Source organism: Macrobrachium nipponense, chromosome 2 (assembly GCF_015104395.2).
Source record: "Macrobrachium nipponense isolate FS-2020 chromosome 2, ASM1510439v2, whole genome shotgun sequence".
NCBI classification, from domain to species: Eukaryota; Metazoa; Arthropoda; class Malacostraca; order Decapoda; family Palaemonidae; genus Macrobrachium; species Macrobrachium nipponense.
The window spans coordinates 63,804,463-63,819,916 of NC_087201.1; the positions used below are offsets into that span (position 1 = coordinate 63,804,463).

General features: G+C 35.4%; 1 protein-coding gene across 3 annotated transcripts in view; it reads right to left on the bottom strand.

Moving 5' to 3' along the window:
- Positions 1 to 257: 257 nt before the first annotated feature.
- LOC135220652 (roundabout homolog 3-like) overlaps positions 258 to 15,454 on the bottom strand; it is a 199,466-nt gene continuing 184,269 nt past the window's right edge. For all 3 annotated transcript variants that reach the window (XM_064258001.1, XM_064258000.1, XM_064257999.1), the window contains 6 exons: positions 12,622 to 12,829; positions 11,246 to 11,358; positions 9,267 to 9,450; positions 8,877 to 9,050; positions 1,702 to 1,832; positions 258 to 1,301 (listed from right to left, as the gene is read on the bottom strand). In XM_064258001.1, coding sequence (XP_064114071.1) covers positions 1,095 to 1,301; positions 1,702 to 1,832; positions 8,877 to 9,050; positions 9,267 to 9,450; positions 11,246 to 11,358; positions 12,622 to 12,829 — 1,017 coding nt within the window. In that variant the 3' untranslated portion in view covers positions 258 to 1,094. The remainder of the gene's footprint in view (positions 1,302 to 1,701; positions 1,833 to 8,876; positions 9,051 to 9,266; positions 9,451 to 11,245; positions 11,359 to 12,621; positions 12,830 to 15,454) is intronic.

Below are 15,454 nucleotides of genomic sequence, written 5' to 3' on the forward strand. Positions count from 1 at the left end.
AAAACATGTGTAGTGGACGCTTCACTACGGCCGCGCTATTATGCTATTAAATATATAATATATATATGTTCGTAGGTATGTCTGTGTGTGTTATATATATAGATATATATATATATCTATATATATATATATCTATATATATATATATATATATATATATATATATATATACATGTATATATATATATATATATATATATATATATATATATATATATATATACACACACACACACACACACACACACACATATATATATATATATATATATATATATATATATATATATATATATATATATATACTGGTTATATGTGTGGATTTGTGTATAGGTTTGTGAGCTCCTTTTAGATAATAAGAAAATACAGGGTAAATTTTCGACTGATATTCCTGTGGGTTCATAGTAAGTCTCTTTCTCCTTCAGTTTACTTCCTTTTGCGCAGAATCGTTAAGACACCTTCCAACCGGGTTTAACGTCATTAGTAGCATCCCAGCAATGGTTTTCTTGGACTGCTGAGCCCTGGTGTGCAGTGGTACAGTGAATACTATGTAATGAAAGACACAATGAATACCGGAAATTTGCGCGTCAACAGGACTCTTATGTATCCATCCTTATACCTTAAACTAGAATAACCATTACTGACACAACAGTAAAGACAGCGATATTTATTTCTAATTCAGTTTATTACTTAATTAATGAGCAAATCCTTTTCGTTCTTGAGAATTTTCCTAGGGTTTATAACTAATTGAGCGTTTTGATCAAACTTAGTATATGTAATGAGATCCACATGTTACTGAGTATATCCTCTGGGGTTCTATTTCACCAGAATTGAGTGAGGTCGACATCGCCGTCCATTCTATTGATTCTCCTCCGAAAAATTGAAAACCCGTTGACCCATAGAGTGAGGATTCTTACACGGAATGTTCCTAATTTATTTATAGTATTTGCTAAGCGTTTACTTCCCTCCATTTAGAATGCTACCAGATGAGATGCAGGTTACATTTCCTGTGCAGTCATAACACACAGTCTTCGCTTCTTTTCATATCCTCCGTCAGATTAAGGAAACATGAACAAACAGAGACTATGGGATGTCTAGACGAAACTTTCGTTATTTTGTCGAGTGCAGTTGATCTTGAGTGTGTAGTACTTGTGGTTACTGGAAGTGATGTGAGGGAGGTCAACCGAGTGCAACGGCTGCGGTCGACTGTGCAACTGCGGCCTCGGCAATGACCCGGTGTGACCTGCGGGACCACCGGCAATGTAGGTGTGGGAAGCCAAGCTGCCGGGATCCTGAAGAGCCTGAAAAGTGGAGGAGAAAAGGGACCCATTAAAAGAAATTTATCTCTACAACAATTAGATGACGAATATCGCGTTTATTCTCCTTATGAGTGGTTAAGTTTGGCGAGTTTTCTAAAGAATATCGATACTATACCATTATTTAGAGCTAGACATATTAGACTGGTCTCGACATTTTGCTCTTCAATATTTTTCAGTTATCATTGTAAACATTCAGTGAATCGATGATGAAGACCGGTGTTTTGATAAATATCTCGGAACATATCAAACGAAAAGTGTGAAAACAAATTTCTCCAACGTCGATTATGTTCACAAGAATGATATCTTCAAGCAACTAAAACAGGCTTCACTTTACAAAAAAGAAATCACCAGCACAGAGAAGAAGATTTCGTCTCGCGCTTACCTGAGGCTGGACTTCAGGAGTGAGGAGGGTTTGGGGGGGAAGGGCCGCCGGCGCCTCGACTTCAACGGTCTTGGGATCATCTTCAGCCCGGCCTTCCAGTGATGCGGCCATTTCTGGAGGAGACACTGGCGCTGCGGAAGTCGACAAGAATGGGTAGTCAGTGGCAAGAATGTTTGATGTTTAGTTATTACTTTTTTCTATATATTTTTCTTTAGAAAGGAAGTCTAGGATAATTAGTCTGTAAGCAATATGTATGTTTATATATATGTGTGTGTGTGTATGTGTATTATTAATTGTAGGTTGTATATAAATATTATAATAATAAATTGTTATATATATACATATATATATATATATATATATATTATATATATATATATATATATATATATATATATATATATATATAGCTTATTTCTAGTATGTCGATCACAGCTTGCTATGAGATACCCAACATATATATTTTATGTATATATATATATAGTATATATATATATATATATGATATATATCTATATATATATATCATATATATGATATCATAATATTCTATGTATAATGTATAAAGTATGATTTTTTTCAGAATATTATGATGTGATTTTGTAATCGTCGTATGATTTTCCTTTGTAAGAGATATTGTTATGTTTAGCATTCTAGTTGTCATGTATTCGGTGTAATAGTCATGATTATTGAAATATCGTATCGTATGTAATCCTAGATTTCTCAATAAGCGTAATTTTAGATTTCATGATTTAATAACGTAATATATATATATATATATATATATATATATATATATATATATATATATATATATATTAAATATATTTACGACCATGTCGATTATAGCTTCCTATGAGACACCCTCCTTTGCCTACATGTAACTTTACTACACTGTAAAAGGAATAATAACAACAACCAGCTTTCCTTCCTTGGAGTGGCTTCTTAACTACAGTGACAGTACCATGGAAACCTCGGCCTACTTGAAGACTACATATCATTATGTGAATGGTGCCTGTAAGACCGCCGGTGCCTACTTTTTTGTGTTGTCTCCTACTACAACGGTTGGGTTGCTACTCATAAAGTTATGCAGATTGCCCAACAACTTATGAACAATGATATTTTCAACTGCATCATTAAGAAGATCACCACTATTTCTATGAATCGATGATGTCTGTCAGTCAAGTGGTGAACCAAGAGCAACTGTTATGAAAGAAAGTTAACCTTTTTTGCCATAAACCAGATGATAACAGAGTACAAAAAATGGATAGCGCTTTAACTGAAACGTTATAAATGCCAACGGGCACCTTGCCGGCAGTTCAGTAGATATCAATGCAGCTGTGTGCTGCCGATGTAAAATGCTGTAAGGAGAAAGGTCAAAGTGAGGAACACTGAGATATGAACTGGGAATCTTCTGTCGAGTCGATTGGTCACCCACCGTCAGAACGGTGCTATCAAGTGGCACTGCTGAGAAAAGCACGGCTTTTCTTTCAAAAGAGACTTATTTGGAGTTGAATTGTGAATATTGGACCATCAGAGAAACGTAGTCGTCACACCATTCTCAAAACCTTAAATATCAAATAATGCTGATTCACTTCACCTATAAAGAATTAGTCGTGATACCGACACTGAAATACCTTCTTTGCCCTCTGACCCTCTACAAGGGTCGATCGCCACTGTATCCATTGATTGAATGCCATAGATTCGGAGGGAGAGCTTGCATGAATCTCCATTCCAGCCCGACCATTTAAGTCCCCTACCTTGCTTGTCATTCCCACTAATTCCAGTGCTGCACTCTGACCGGCTAAATCCAATGGCTTCTCACACACCCACGTTCATATCCCTGTTCTCTTTTCTGCCTCAAACTTTACCAAATCGATTAATTTATGCAAAATCCGAGCTGCCAAACTATATAAATTACTGGAAGCCTAGTTTTTGAACTTCGAACTGAAGTTAAAGTCTTTCTGTCAACTTAAAAGAATTAAGAAGAAAATAGTGTAGACACACACATATACATTATATGTTATAATAATAATAAAGGCTTTATTTTGCATGAAATACACTCGAGTGAACAAAATTAAGCATATGGTCAACCCCTCCATATCCCAAAATCCAAGCTATCTCTGGTTAGGGCATGTTTTTAAGATTTTTACAGTTTCGTTAATTGATGCCATCATTCTACCTAGCAGCTAATTAAATGTATGTATACCAAGCTGAACTCAAAAATGATAAATGCTAATCGCGTTGTCAAATTGAATAACCTTTTGATACTATTATTGAGTCACACTCTTAACTGGACAAGGTTTGATATCTTTGCTTTAAGAACAAGGGATATATAGCAAAACTCTTGAAAAGAAGGCATTTCAAATCAGCTGTGCACTCAGAGAAGTTCTGCAGTAACATATTTGCTCTAATTCATAAACCTCTGCACAAGTTTGCAACATGATCGTCATCCTTGTTATTAGAGGTGAGGGTGAAGCCCAAATACTTCATTTCTTTTTACATATTCAGTTAACAGTACCATTACTGTTAACATGATTATGAGGCAGCTCATTGTTCTCGCAATTGCTGAAAACCATACATTTAGTCTTGTGAGTATTCACATTTAATTTAACGGGATTTATGTATTCAGAGCACTGGACAACCAGGCACTGCAAACTACTCAGAAGTCGGCAAGAAAGCCGAACATTTATAAGTAACGACTGCCTCCAACACCTTTGACAAAACCGTTGAGAGAGAAATTGGTCTACGCGTATAATTACTTAAAGTGCTGATGGCACCATTTTTATCCTTAACGATAGGAGCAATCATACTTCTCAACAACTCTTCAGGGAGAATGGTGTGCCCAAAACAACAATTAAAAATTAAACTCAATAAAACGCACAACACAGGGTGGGCGATTAGAAGTCGTTGAGCAGTTAACCCATCATGGCCAGGACTGCTATTGGCATAGATTTCTTTAATTGCCCTTTTTACATCGTCAACTGTGACCTCGGTATGACTACCTGCCTTGATACGAGTAGATTTAAGATGCGAATCATCATTGAATAATATAACCTTATAGAGGCTGCTCCGTAAGTCCCAAATATAGCATTACTTCCGGAGGTATTTGCAACACATCAGGTAGATTAGATTTAATCATTTTCTTCATGTTAATTTCTTCCAAAAAATCTTGAGCCATCTTTTAAATTATTCGCAGTCTTCCTATATTCAGCGTTTTCCCTTTTTCTATTACATTATTTCAAAGCCCACTTAAAACGAAGTATTGAACACGTCATTTCAGTATATGGAACCATAGCGTGGTTTACCATTGTCCCTCCCCCATTTATAACTGTCTCTCGCTTCCCGGTGGTAGTCGTTTACCATTTCATTCCACCCAGGGAGGGACCTCCTCATAATCAGGTTTTGACCGTAATTCACTACCTGGTGACAATAAGTCTCTAATGATATTATATTATAAAAATCACGTACTAATGATCTGTGTTCCAAATTTCGACACGGTGGATCTCGACTTGCAAAAGATTCAAATGGCAAGGGAAATACGCTTTAATAATTTTCGTTTTAACATAATAGTAATTTTTATTTTCTAATAGGACAAATTTCATGGAAACACATGATGCATCATGGTCGGATCCAATATATATATCATATATATATATCATATATATATATATATATATATATATATATATCTATATATATATATATATATATATATAATATATATATATATATATATATATGTGTGTGTGTGTGTGTGTGTGTGTGTGTGTGTGTGTGTGTGTGTGTGTGTGTGTAATAGCCACAATGCCCTCTTCAATTCTCTAAATCTTCACACTTTTGGATACGCTTATCACTATAAAGCCTCAGATCCAGATGGAATGTTATGAGGAAATTTTGAAGTTTGTAGCCATCGTAGTCAAGTGCTTAATCGTTTTTATTGCTTTTTCGGCTGTTTTATATATATATATATATATATATATATATATATATATATATATATATATGTATATATATAATGGCCACCTTTTACTAGATGTGCATGTAAATGTAACATCCACAACACACAATGGGGGATTATGAAAAAATACCATTTGGATCTTAGCATTTATAGTGACAAGCGTACGCAAAACGCGTCTGAAGAATTCGAGAAGTTCAAAGACCACTGAGGCTATTACATTTACAACTATATATATATATATATATATATATATATATATATATATATATATATATATATATATATATATATATATATATATAAACTAGATGAGTGTAAGTACACGGTAATGTCAAGGAACTCGAAATAAGCTCCACGTGAGACTTTTATGCGACTTTCACAGTCTGCTAAAAATGATCATGTGTGATAATATTTAGCCTCATATAGAATGGCAAAATCGTATCCTGCATTCTTAAAACTTGCAAAAGTTTTATTCGCATTCCTTTATTAAACTGTCATATTCATTTATACGATTTAAACGTAAACTGTTACAGTGTAACTGGTGCTGTTCTTAATGTTTCTCTAAGTACAGATATGGTAGTGTTTTGCTTCAAATGTTGTGATGCTCTGGAAACAACTTCATAAGGTGTTAGTTTTACAAACCACAACAACTATAATTATGATTCATATCAATCTCATCGCTAAACGGATGCTCCCTGGGTGCAATGTAAGCATTGCTAAAGGTTCTTTGCAGCGTCCATTCGGTCGCTAGCTGCAACCTCTTTCATTCCTGTTACTGTAGGCCCATTCATATGACTTTTCTTCCATCTTGCTACTCACCCTCTCCTAACATCTGATTCATCGTGCAACTGCCAGGTTTTCCTCCTGTTACACCTTGCAGACCTGCCTACTCTCAATTTTCTTTCCATTGCCGAATGACCTCTTAGGTCCCAGTGCCTAGCGTTTGGCCTAAAATCATATATTCTATTCTATTTCATATCGCTCTCAGAAACGATAGTGTTTCTTCTCCTTTAATTACTTCCATGTAAGCGGTGAAATTCCATTATAGTCTGTAGAGTTCAAATCTACAAAAGAGCGCTTGTACTGTGCTGTACTCGTTGTGTGTTGTAGAGATACGAGCTCACTCCGTGTAGTACAAGAGAATCTTTCATTAATTTCCATGTAAAAGTCTCCATGGTGGTGTTAGGGATCCCGCTCGATACGACAGGTTTTATGAAAGTCTTCTGAGGCTATTTAAGAGCGCGATAATCGACAATCTGACCTTTTCAGATCTTGCTTTTTCAGATTGTAATTTAACAATTTTTATTGACGCAGCAGTTCGCGTTTTCATTTGTTCATTCATTCCTCATTTATTAACTTGTTCTTTCATACGGCTTACTGCACTTCTGTTCTCGCCTCTGTTCTTTATATATATATATATATATATATATATATATATAATATATATATATATATATATGTCTTACACACACCTATAGTATTAATATAGTATATATATATATATATATATATATAGATATATATATATATATATATATATATATATATATATATAAATATCAGTGGGATCTTTTGTAAAACATTTTCGGTCATTTTGTTCCAAGCGAATAATTAAAAGAAAAAGACTGATGAGCGTTCACCCAGCTGACAGCTGCTTATGATCTGGCAAGTATACAATACAAAAGGACGCTTAAAAGATTGTTGCAGTTTAAGGGGAATTGTGAGACAGGGGCAGTTCAGTGGAAAAAAAAGGACAATAACGTTCGGGGAATCGAGCGTCAATCATTAATTATTCAAAAGGTAAAAACGCGAAGGCTGATATCAGATATTTCTTGCTATAATAAAGATTACGTGAGATTACCCAACATAATTACTTCCGACGTTGGTCTGTATTATAATTACCTTTACATCGATAAGCCACAACTACCAGTAACGGGAGAAATTGTTATTACCAGTACTGCAAAAGTTCAAGGCAAAATTTCCGAGAATTTTCCTGCTAAAAAAAGAAAAAGAAGAAAGAAAAATTAAAATGTCGATAGGAGGAGGAATGAGATCAATTTTCCAATAAGGGGGCACATGGAGTACAAAATGTTTAAACAGTAACTTTGCTTGAAAATACTTTCATGAAATTTTTCGAAGTGTCATTTCATACATATATGTTAGACTGACATAGAAATGACAATACTTAGTTTTAGTCCCAGATACTCAAGACTTTCAATGGATCTATATATCTCCGGAGAAAACGCCTCCGGAAAAATTTGTGTCTGAAAGAAGAACAGTTGTTTCCTGGTGAGAGAAGATCAGAGATCAATAATCCTGTATTTTGGTATTCATGTGAGAGTCCATAATCTTTTTCCCTTTGTAATGTGTACAAAAATGAGGATTGCTCTTTCGTCCTTTGAGAATAATAGCCATTAGGGTGAAATACAACCAAATATTATTTGAGCGAGAGAGAGAGAGAGACGACGAGTGATGAGCGAGGAGAGAGATGAGAGGAGAGAGAGAGAGAGAGCGTTATTACTCTTAATGTTGCATGGCTAAAAAAAATAAATGTTTATTTTTTGAGAGGTCAAACGTTATTAAGATTTTTTTTGCAGAAATTAGAATATAATAAATGTATTAGGTAGTTGCCACTGAAATGTAGTTTTAAATCATCTTGAAAATTTATTTTGAAGTTCATATTACGAAGCCAAAGGGAAATGTCACTCAAAGGGCAATAGTTTCTGTTTCAATGATGTCGTCAAACCCTAAAAAAAAAAAAAAAAAAAAAAAAAAAAAAAAAAAAAAAAAAAAAAAAATCGCTCGTAGTAAGTATGTAAAAGTTCACTTTATGTTATTGCTTCAACGGCTGCATCATTACCATTATCATAAATGAATATATTATAACAGACTTCAAAGGAAAATGGTATAGTGTAACTATTTTTTTATTTACGTTTCATGTTTAATTTGGTTGCTGAAAAAATATTGCGTCGGTAGCGACAAGAAACTCATAAAAAAGGGCATCAAATCGGTCAGCGCAGTGATGCAGATAGGTTTCGACATCTCGTTTTTTTAATATAAAACTATTTAGTCCACTTTTGCGCAGAATTATTGCGAATTAATCTGACTTTCTCTACGCGATAACGACTAGGAATTTGGTTTGAAGAATTATGCAAAAAGAAAAACTGCGCAAAATGCAACTCCTTCAATAATGCTCTTAGAAATCACAACTTACTTGTGCCCTCAGTTGTTGAAAGTTTGCTGGCCATTTCCTGAGCAGACTGTTCTCGTCTTCGGCGGCCTCTGGCTCTGTTGATGAAGGCGATTGCTATGAAGAGGACGATGAAGATGCTTAAAACACCGACGAACACCGCCAAGAGAGGGGAAGACTCGTCTGAGCTGGAGTTGTCTGATTATAAAGAAACGCAAAGTCATTTATTCAATGATTGTAGGTTTTGGATGACACACGTCCTTATTAACGACTGTATTTGTGAACAAAATGTGCAAATGACAAGCTTTTTTTTTTGCCATCTTAGGTACCTGCAAATCCGTAAAATTTTCCTATTTATTTGAAAAAGGAGTTAAAATCCCTATTCTCGATTATCACAAGGAGTGAACGACTTACTTATCTTTATTTCGTGAACTTTGAGAGCGAATCCTTCCAAGACGTAGGGATCCGAGGAGCCCTTGCTGTTCGTGGCTTTGACCATCACCAGGTAATCGCGACCAGGTGCCAGACCCCCAACCGAAAATTGAGGCTCTTTGGAACTGAGGTTAGCCACTATCTCTGCGTTTTCCGCATCCTGGATCTGCAGAGTGAGAGACATATTGTCCTCCAGTTATTTTGATGCGATATCGTTCATGCATCAACATGATTTATATATTGCTCTTGTCAGCACCTCCCTTAGTCTAAAATATAAACTATCCTATGCTATTGACATGCAGTGTTTTCGGGACGTATCTTGAAATATCACATATTTATTATCAATTAGATAAAAAGCTACATTTTTGCTTTTTTCTATTTTATCGATTTTGCAAAAGAAACGGTAGGGAAGAGCAGTAGTGATAATGAAGGTTTTTTTTTTTTTTTTTCACTTTTAAAGAGAAAGGAACGTATGAGCTATTACTGTTACTTGCTATGGTACTACGATGAAATAATGGGGCACTTCAAGTTCATTTGCATTCTTTCTCTCTTGTAATTTTCTGGGATGTAGTTTCCATACTTTCAGGTTTAAACTGATTAAACTGTATCCTGTATTTTGAGATACAAGTACCTGATCTTATATAATTCTGGAAAACTGAAATTCAAGTTATTATCTCAGTCACCAGCAACCATAGGAAAACAATAGCTAAAATTGCTGTGTAACAACAAATGTGGAGAAAAGTGGCGCCCTACCTTAAGTAACTTTCATTTGACATAATATTTATATGATGTTAAAACATTGTAAATACGTTTAGAGAGAGAATCCATAAAAACCAGGTTAGTTACTATTATCACTAAGGGACAAAAGATAAACAGATAAAACACATATTCATGAGTTTGAATTAATTCTAGGACTGTATTCAAAATCTGATTTAGTTTCGAAGAAGCGCTTCAACTAGAATCTCTAGTATGTTTCGATTATCAACAAATCCCGGGAATTCGTCAAATTGTTAAGGTTGGATTAATGATGACTGGCGGATTCCATTGAAATGATTGAGGTGTAAAAACACCCAGAGGACATCAAATGAATTCTCTGCCATTCTAAAGACTGGTTCTAGGTCCCTAGTGTCCGAGAACTTTTACTCCTGTTGTGAATAGATTCCTAATGCTGTAGATGAATTTTTGGAACCCAGAAGCTGGAACCGAGAGTAAATGTTCCTCTGATGAGCAGGCTGACATGAGTCTCACTTGATAGTGTGTTATATCATATTTGTTTCTTCTTTATTGTTCTATTTTAATTGGATACAGTTTCTGAGTTGGTGTCCTTGGGTTTATAGCATCCTGCATTTCCAACTGGGTTGCAACCTTGATTGCAATTTTAACGGTAAAAATTGTATGGTTGCGCAAAGATACATGTTTAGGTACGTGTACAGTGAAAGAAGGTATTGCTGCTAATACTGCGAGGACTGTCTAATCGTATATGAATGTAGGAAAACAAAAAAGCTTTTCCCAGTTTTAGTTTAAGAGAAAATTTCACAATTGAAGACGTTCACACTCATTCAAGATCACTATAGCCTCTGCATTGTAGTGAAATAATACATCTTTGTAGCTCCTGCTTCTAAAGTTAGTTCCTTGCTTTTAGTATTCGCTTAGTTCTATTTTCATCATTCCTTTACAATGCGAGTCACTTAGATTATTCGCAATTTAAAACACACTTCTTTTTACTAATTTGTTCAGGATATAACCATAAGTAATTTTTCTCGCCACTCAGTATTCTCTGTTTTCCGCTGGTCCTGCGTTAACTAAGGGTTTTGGCTACCCTAATGTATTCTGGACTTTGCATTAGAGAATTCAGTCTCTGTAAATCATCTTTGAAATTAAACCAAATTACTTTCTTTTTCCACATATAGTATATTCTGCTCTAAAACAGAATTAGTTCTAAGTGAAAGACAGACACCTACCGTAGCAATGAAATGTTGTTCCAATCCTCCATCATGTCCAGGTACACAAACAACAGCCAGGGAAGTAGCACTTTGGTTCTTGAGTACACAGGACTCGAGTTCCTCTGGTGGACCTGTTAATGGGAATGTATTTCGTAAGGATTCAACCTCTGCAGCCCGTTAAATTCAGTTACTTCTAAAACAAGTGGATTTACATCATACATCTCTTTTCATGTACCACTTTGTATTTGTCTACTCTTCTATATTGTCTTTTATTGTGCCCTGATCATTTTATACTTCCTAACTCATATTGTCCCACAAAACTTTATTTTCTATCTTGAAAGGCTACCTAACACTTTTATATAATTCTTAGCTGTCTTTTTCCTTTTAGCACATGAAGACTTGTTCCTGCTAGCTATTGTTCAACGAAAACTTATTTTGATCATCTATGTTTAATTGTATGTGCTCTAATTATTGCACTTACTCAGTATCAGACAATCAGATAGATTAAAAACATTTGGCAGCTTTCTATGATTCAACTTTTATATTGACTTCTATAACTAATTCAGTCACTATTTTTCCCAACATCTATTCCATTACCCCTCACAATTGTATATTCTGATTTAGTTAAATCACAAACATTTAGCAAAACCATCAAGAATAACACACAGCTTAAAACTAGATTGTCTTTTACAGCTTACACCAGGTGTCATTTTTCTTAGCTGTTGATAAACAGATTAAATAGTTTTCCTTCCAGCATTAAAATAATGTAGGACGCCTTCCCCATCTTGCTTTGTCCATGGATTTCCTTGACTATTTCTTATTTTCCATGGTAATCGTTTTACTTCTTACCTCATAGCTGAAGTTCTAAAATTTTTCTGTCTACATTCGATCTCTATAACACTCCTAGAACCATTTCTTTTATATTACCTCCCTACCGATCTATCTCCATGCACTTATTTCTGGTGTCCAAAGAACGCCGTATTTGAGCCATTTGACTTCTATGTTTTCAACACTGCTAAGGTCCCGTCTTTAACCACTAGCTTTTTATGTATTCTTATTGTTTACCACCTAATAAAGTTTTGTATCAGTTTCACTTGACTCAAAATAAAAGTCATCTTCTGAAACTTGGCATTTTCTGAAGTCAATCACTTTGGGAATATATTTTCGTTAAGGTCTCTCATTTTTTATTGAATTCCAGAATACCAAAGTCATCATTTTGAAAATGTACGCATCAGTATTTCATACTGCATACCAGTAAAATATTTTCCATAACATAAAGATCCCAATTCCCAGAAACGTTCAGATGTTTACCCAAATCAATATGAAAACCAAGGATATAATAATATTTGGAACAGAAAATGTAAATAAAAGTCTGCATAAAAATAGATACTAACCGGCAGGACTGATGATGAAGAAGCAAGGGATCTTTTGTATGCCCAGTTTATTGATTCCTTGGCAGGAAACAACTCCATACTGATCATTAGTGACGGCATATTCACTGGGCCTGTAAACAAGAATGCTATTTCGTCCTTGGCTTGTATAACGAGATGGCCCGATCTCTTTCTCTCCACGGGTGCTATTTACCTTCCATATAAATCGAACCTGTCGTGTGGGAAAGAAAATCAAAGGTGTCAGATTTTTCCTTCAACAAAACTGTTTAAACAGATTGGCATGAGTTAATGAGGTTTGGAAAACACATCATGTAAATACAAAAAGGAGGTTTTCAAATTTATTTCCTCTGCAAAAAAACTTAAAGGAAAGTCAAGAAAGGCAGAGGAATACTAGAAGGGAAGGAAAGTCCTATTCCAGAAGAAAGAAATACAGTGACATAAAAAGATGGAGTCTTAAGAATGAAAAAGAAAGGAAAATCGTGCTACTTTCAAAAAAGAAAGAAACGTACCTAAGAAGAAAAGGACGTCTTGCTACATAACTACCTAACTGGCGAAGGAATATCTCACATTAAAAAAAATCTAAAAATAACTATAGGAAAAATATGGTTCTTTCAAGAGAAGCTACAGATAAAATAAAGTAAAACTGTGATTATGACAAAACATGTCTTTTATAAGTAACTCGGTTACTTCCAGTAGCCGATGCTGCCGGCAAATAAATGTATGTTGTTGATGACCGTCAGATCGACCGTACTGGGTAAGGACCAGTCTTTTAAAAGTTGAGGAGTAGGTTTCGCAGGTCGCACTACTGAATATACTGGTCTTATTCAGACTACAAAGCGAGTATTGGTTGAAGGGAAGAGGTATTAGGAATTTGAGGTCGCTGTAGAGAAATAAGTTATTTGTATGATAGAACTGCCAGAAGCAGCAAGTGGGGGATGAGATATTGCTATAGTTATTGGAAGACTGATAGGAAAAGAAAGATGAAATCATTTAAGTCTATGGCAGTGATCAACTGGAACTTATTCTAAATGAGTCGTGACTTAGATTGTCTTATAAAATTTGAGAAGGGACTGTATTTCTACTTCTCATATGATATTGAATAGTGAAGTATTCTGAAAGGGAGTAAAGCAGTTATGCTAAGTAACAAGTAATTGCTTGCACTAGACCTTAAGGTTTGTTGTAGGAGAACAGTTGTGGACGACGGGTATGCCCAAATAACAGCTTTCAATGGGCAGTAGATATCCAATAACTCTTGATTCAACTTAGAAAATTTTCATATGTTTCTATTGAAAACTGTGATTAGCCACTTCATATAGAATCAATAGGCTGATTAGTGTCAGGATTAGGAAAATGTCTTTTTTATACAAATTAAAGATGCTGGGTGGCCGTGGGTAATATTTTGCAGCAAATGCATTATCCATACAGCATTGTAAATTCACTAAAACATTTAACTGAACTCATGCTGTGTTGAAAGATTTTCTGGACGCAAGTAGCCTTGTGACAGAAACCTTTATTTCACACATAATATGAAGATGACTAGCATACAGAAAAATAAAAAATTCCTATAATGATGGCGTGCTTTCTGGTTAACTCTTGGAAGGAGAAACATATGTGTGTGTGACACACTTAGGCCTACTTAAAAGCTCAAGTAACCCTGCACTTATGCAGATTACTCCACAGATGTATCTCAGAAATGGGCACTTTTCAACAAATCCGGAAAATAAACACACACACACACACACAGCGACACGCGCACAAAATAACAGTTATGGATGATTGATCATTACAATAATTATGCCTTGCACGTAAGTCAGTCTTCCGCAAGGCATATTTTTTAAAATCCCGTATTGGCAGGGAATTCTTACAGTGTGAATGAAACGGACAGTGGGTGGGACTAACCTTAACTCACCTAATGAGAGTTTGTGAATTGGTAAGAATCTCGACCTTAGATGAAAGAGGAGAATTGATTAAGTCGCCAGTTTCTGTGCTCTGTAAAACCGACTGATCGTTGTTAAAGTTTTAGTAAAGTGCAATCGGCAATGCGTCACATTGAGGTTAGAGAGCCACCAGAGTGAGCTGTCTAATGTTGAGATGGTCGTCAGTGATAAAAATTGGTACAGTAGAAAGAACCCAGTAAGTAAAATGCGTGGTCCTATTTTCTTATTGACACTTTTTGCCAAAGAAAAATTTACAAAATACTGCTCTTAGCTTCGGAATGTCTTTGTGATAGGATTTTTAGTCTTGTGGCCTGTTTGTATAGACCGAATTCTGTCCCTTAGTCTCGTCCACGGTCCGCTCCATACCTATTTTTAATAGCTTTTATTAACTTGCTTTTGTGTATGTTTATTTGTTTGTTTGTCTTGGTCAAATCTTGTAACTCGGTTTTCGACCTGATCCCTTCAGCCGATGGACTTACAATTTTGCATGGTTATATTGTTATATTGGCCCTATCCCAGGGCCAATATAATCTTACATAATCAGTAGGTCAGCAGTGACCTCTAGTGACCCTTCAGTGACCTCCCCCAGTATCAGGTTTTTGACCTGGCTCCTTCCTCCGATGGACTTGCAATTTTTGCATGGTTACTCAATCCCTGGTGCAATACAACGCTACATGATCAGTAGGTCAGCAATGACTTCTAGTGATCCTACAGTGACCTCTCCCAGTACCTCAGATTGACGACCTGATCCCCTCGTCCGATGGACTTGAAGTTTTGTATGGTTACTTAATTTCCGGGGACAATATAATCTTACATGATCAGTAGGTCCGCAGTGACCTCTAGCGATCCTACAGTGACCTCTCCCATTATCTCTTGATTTGTATGAAAATCTTTGGATT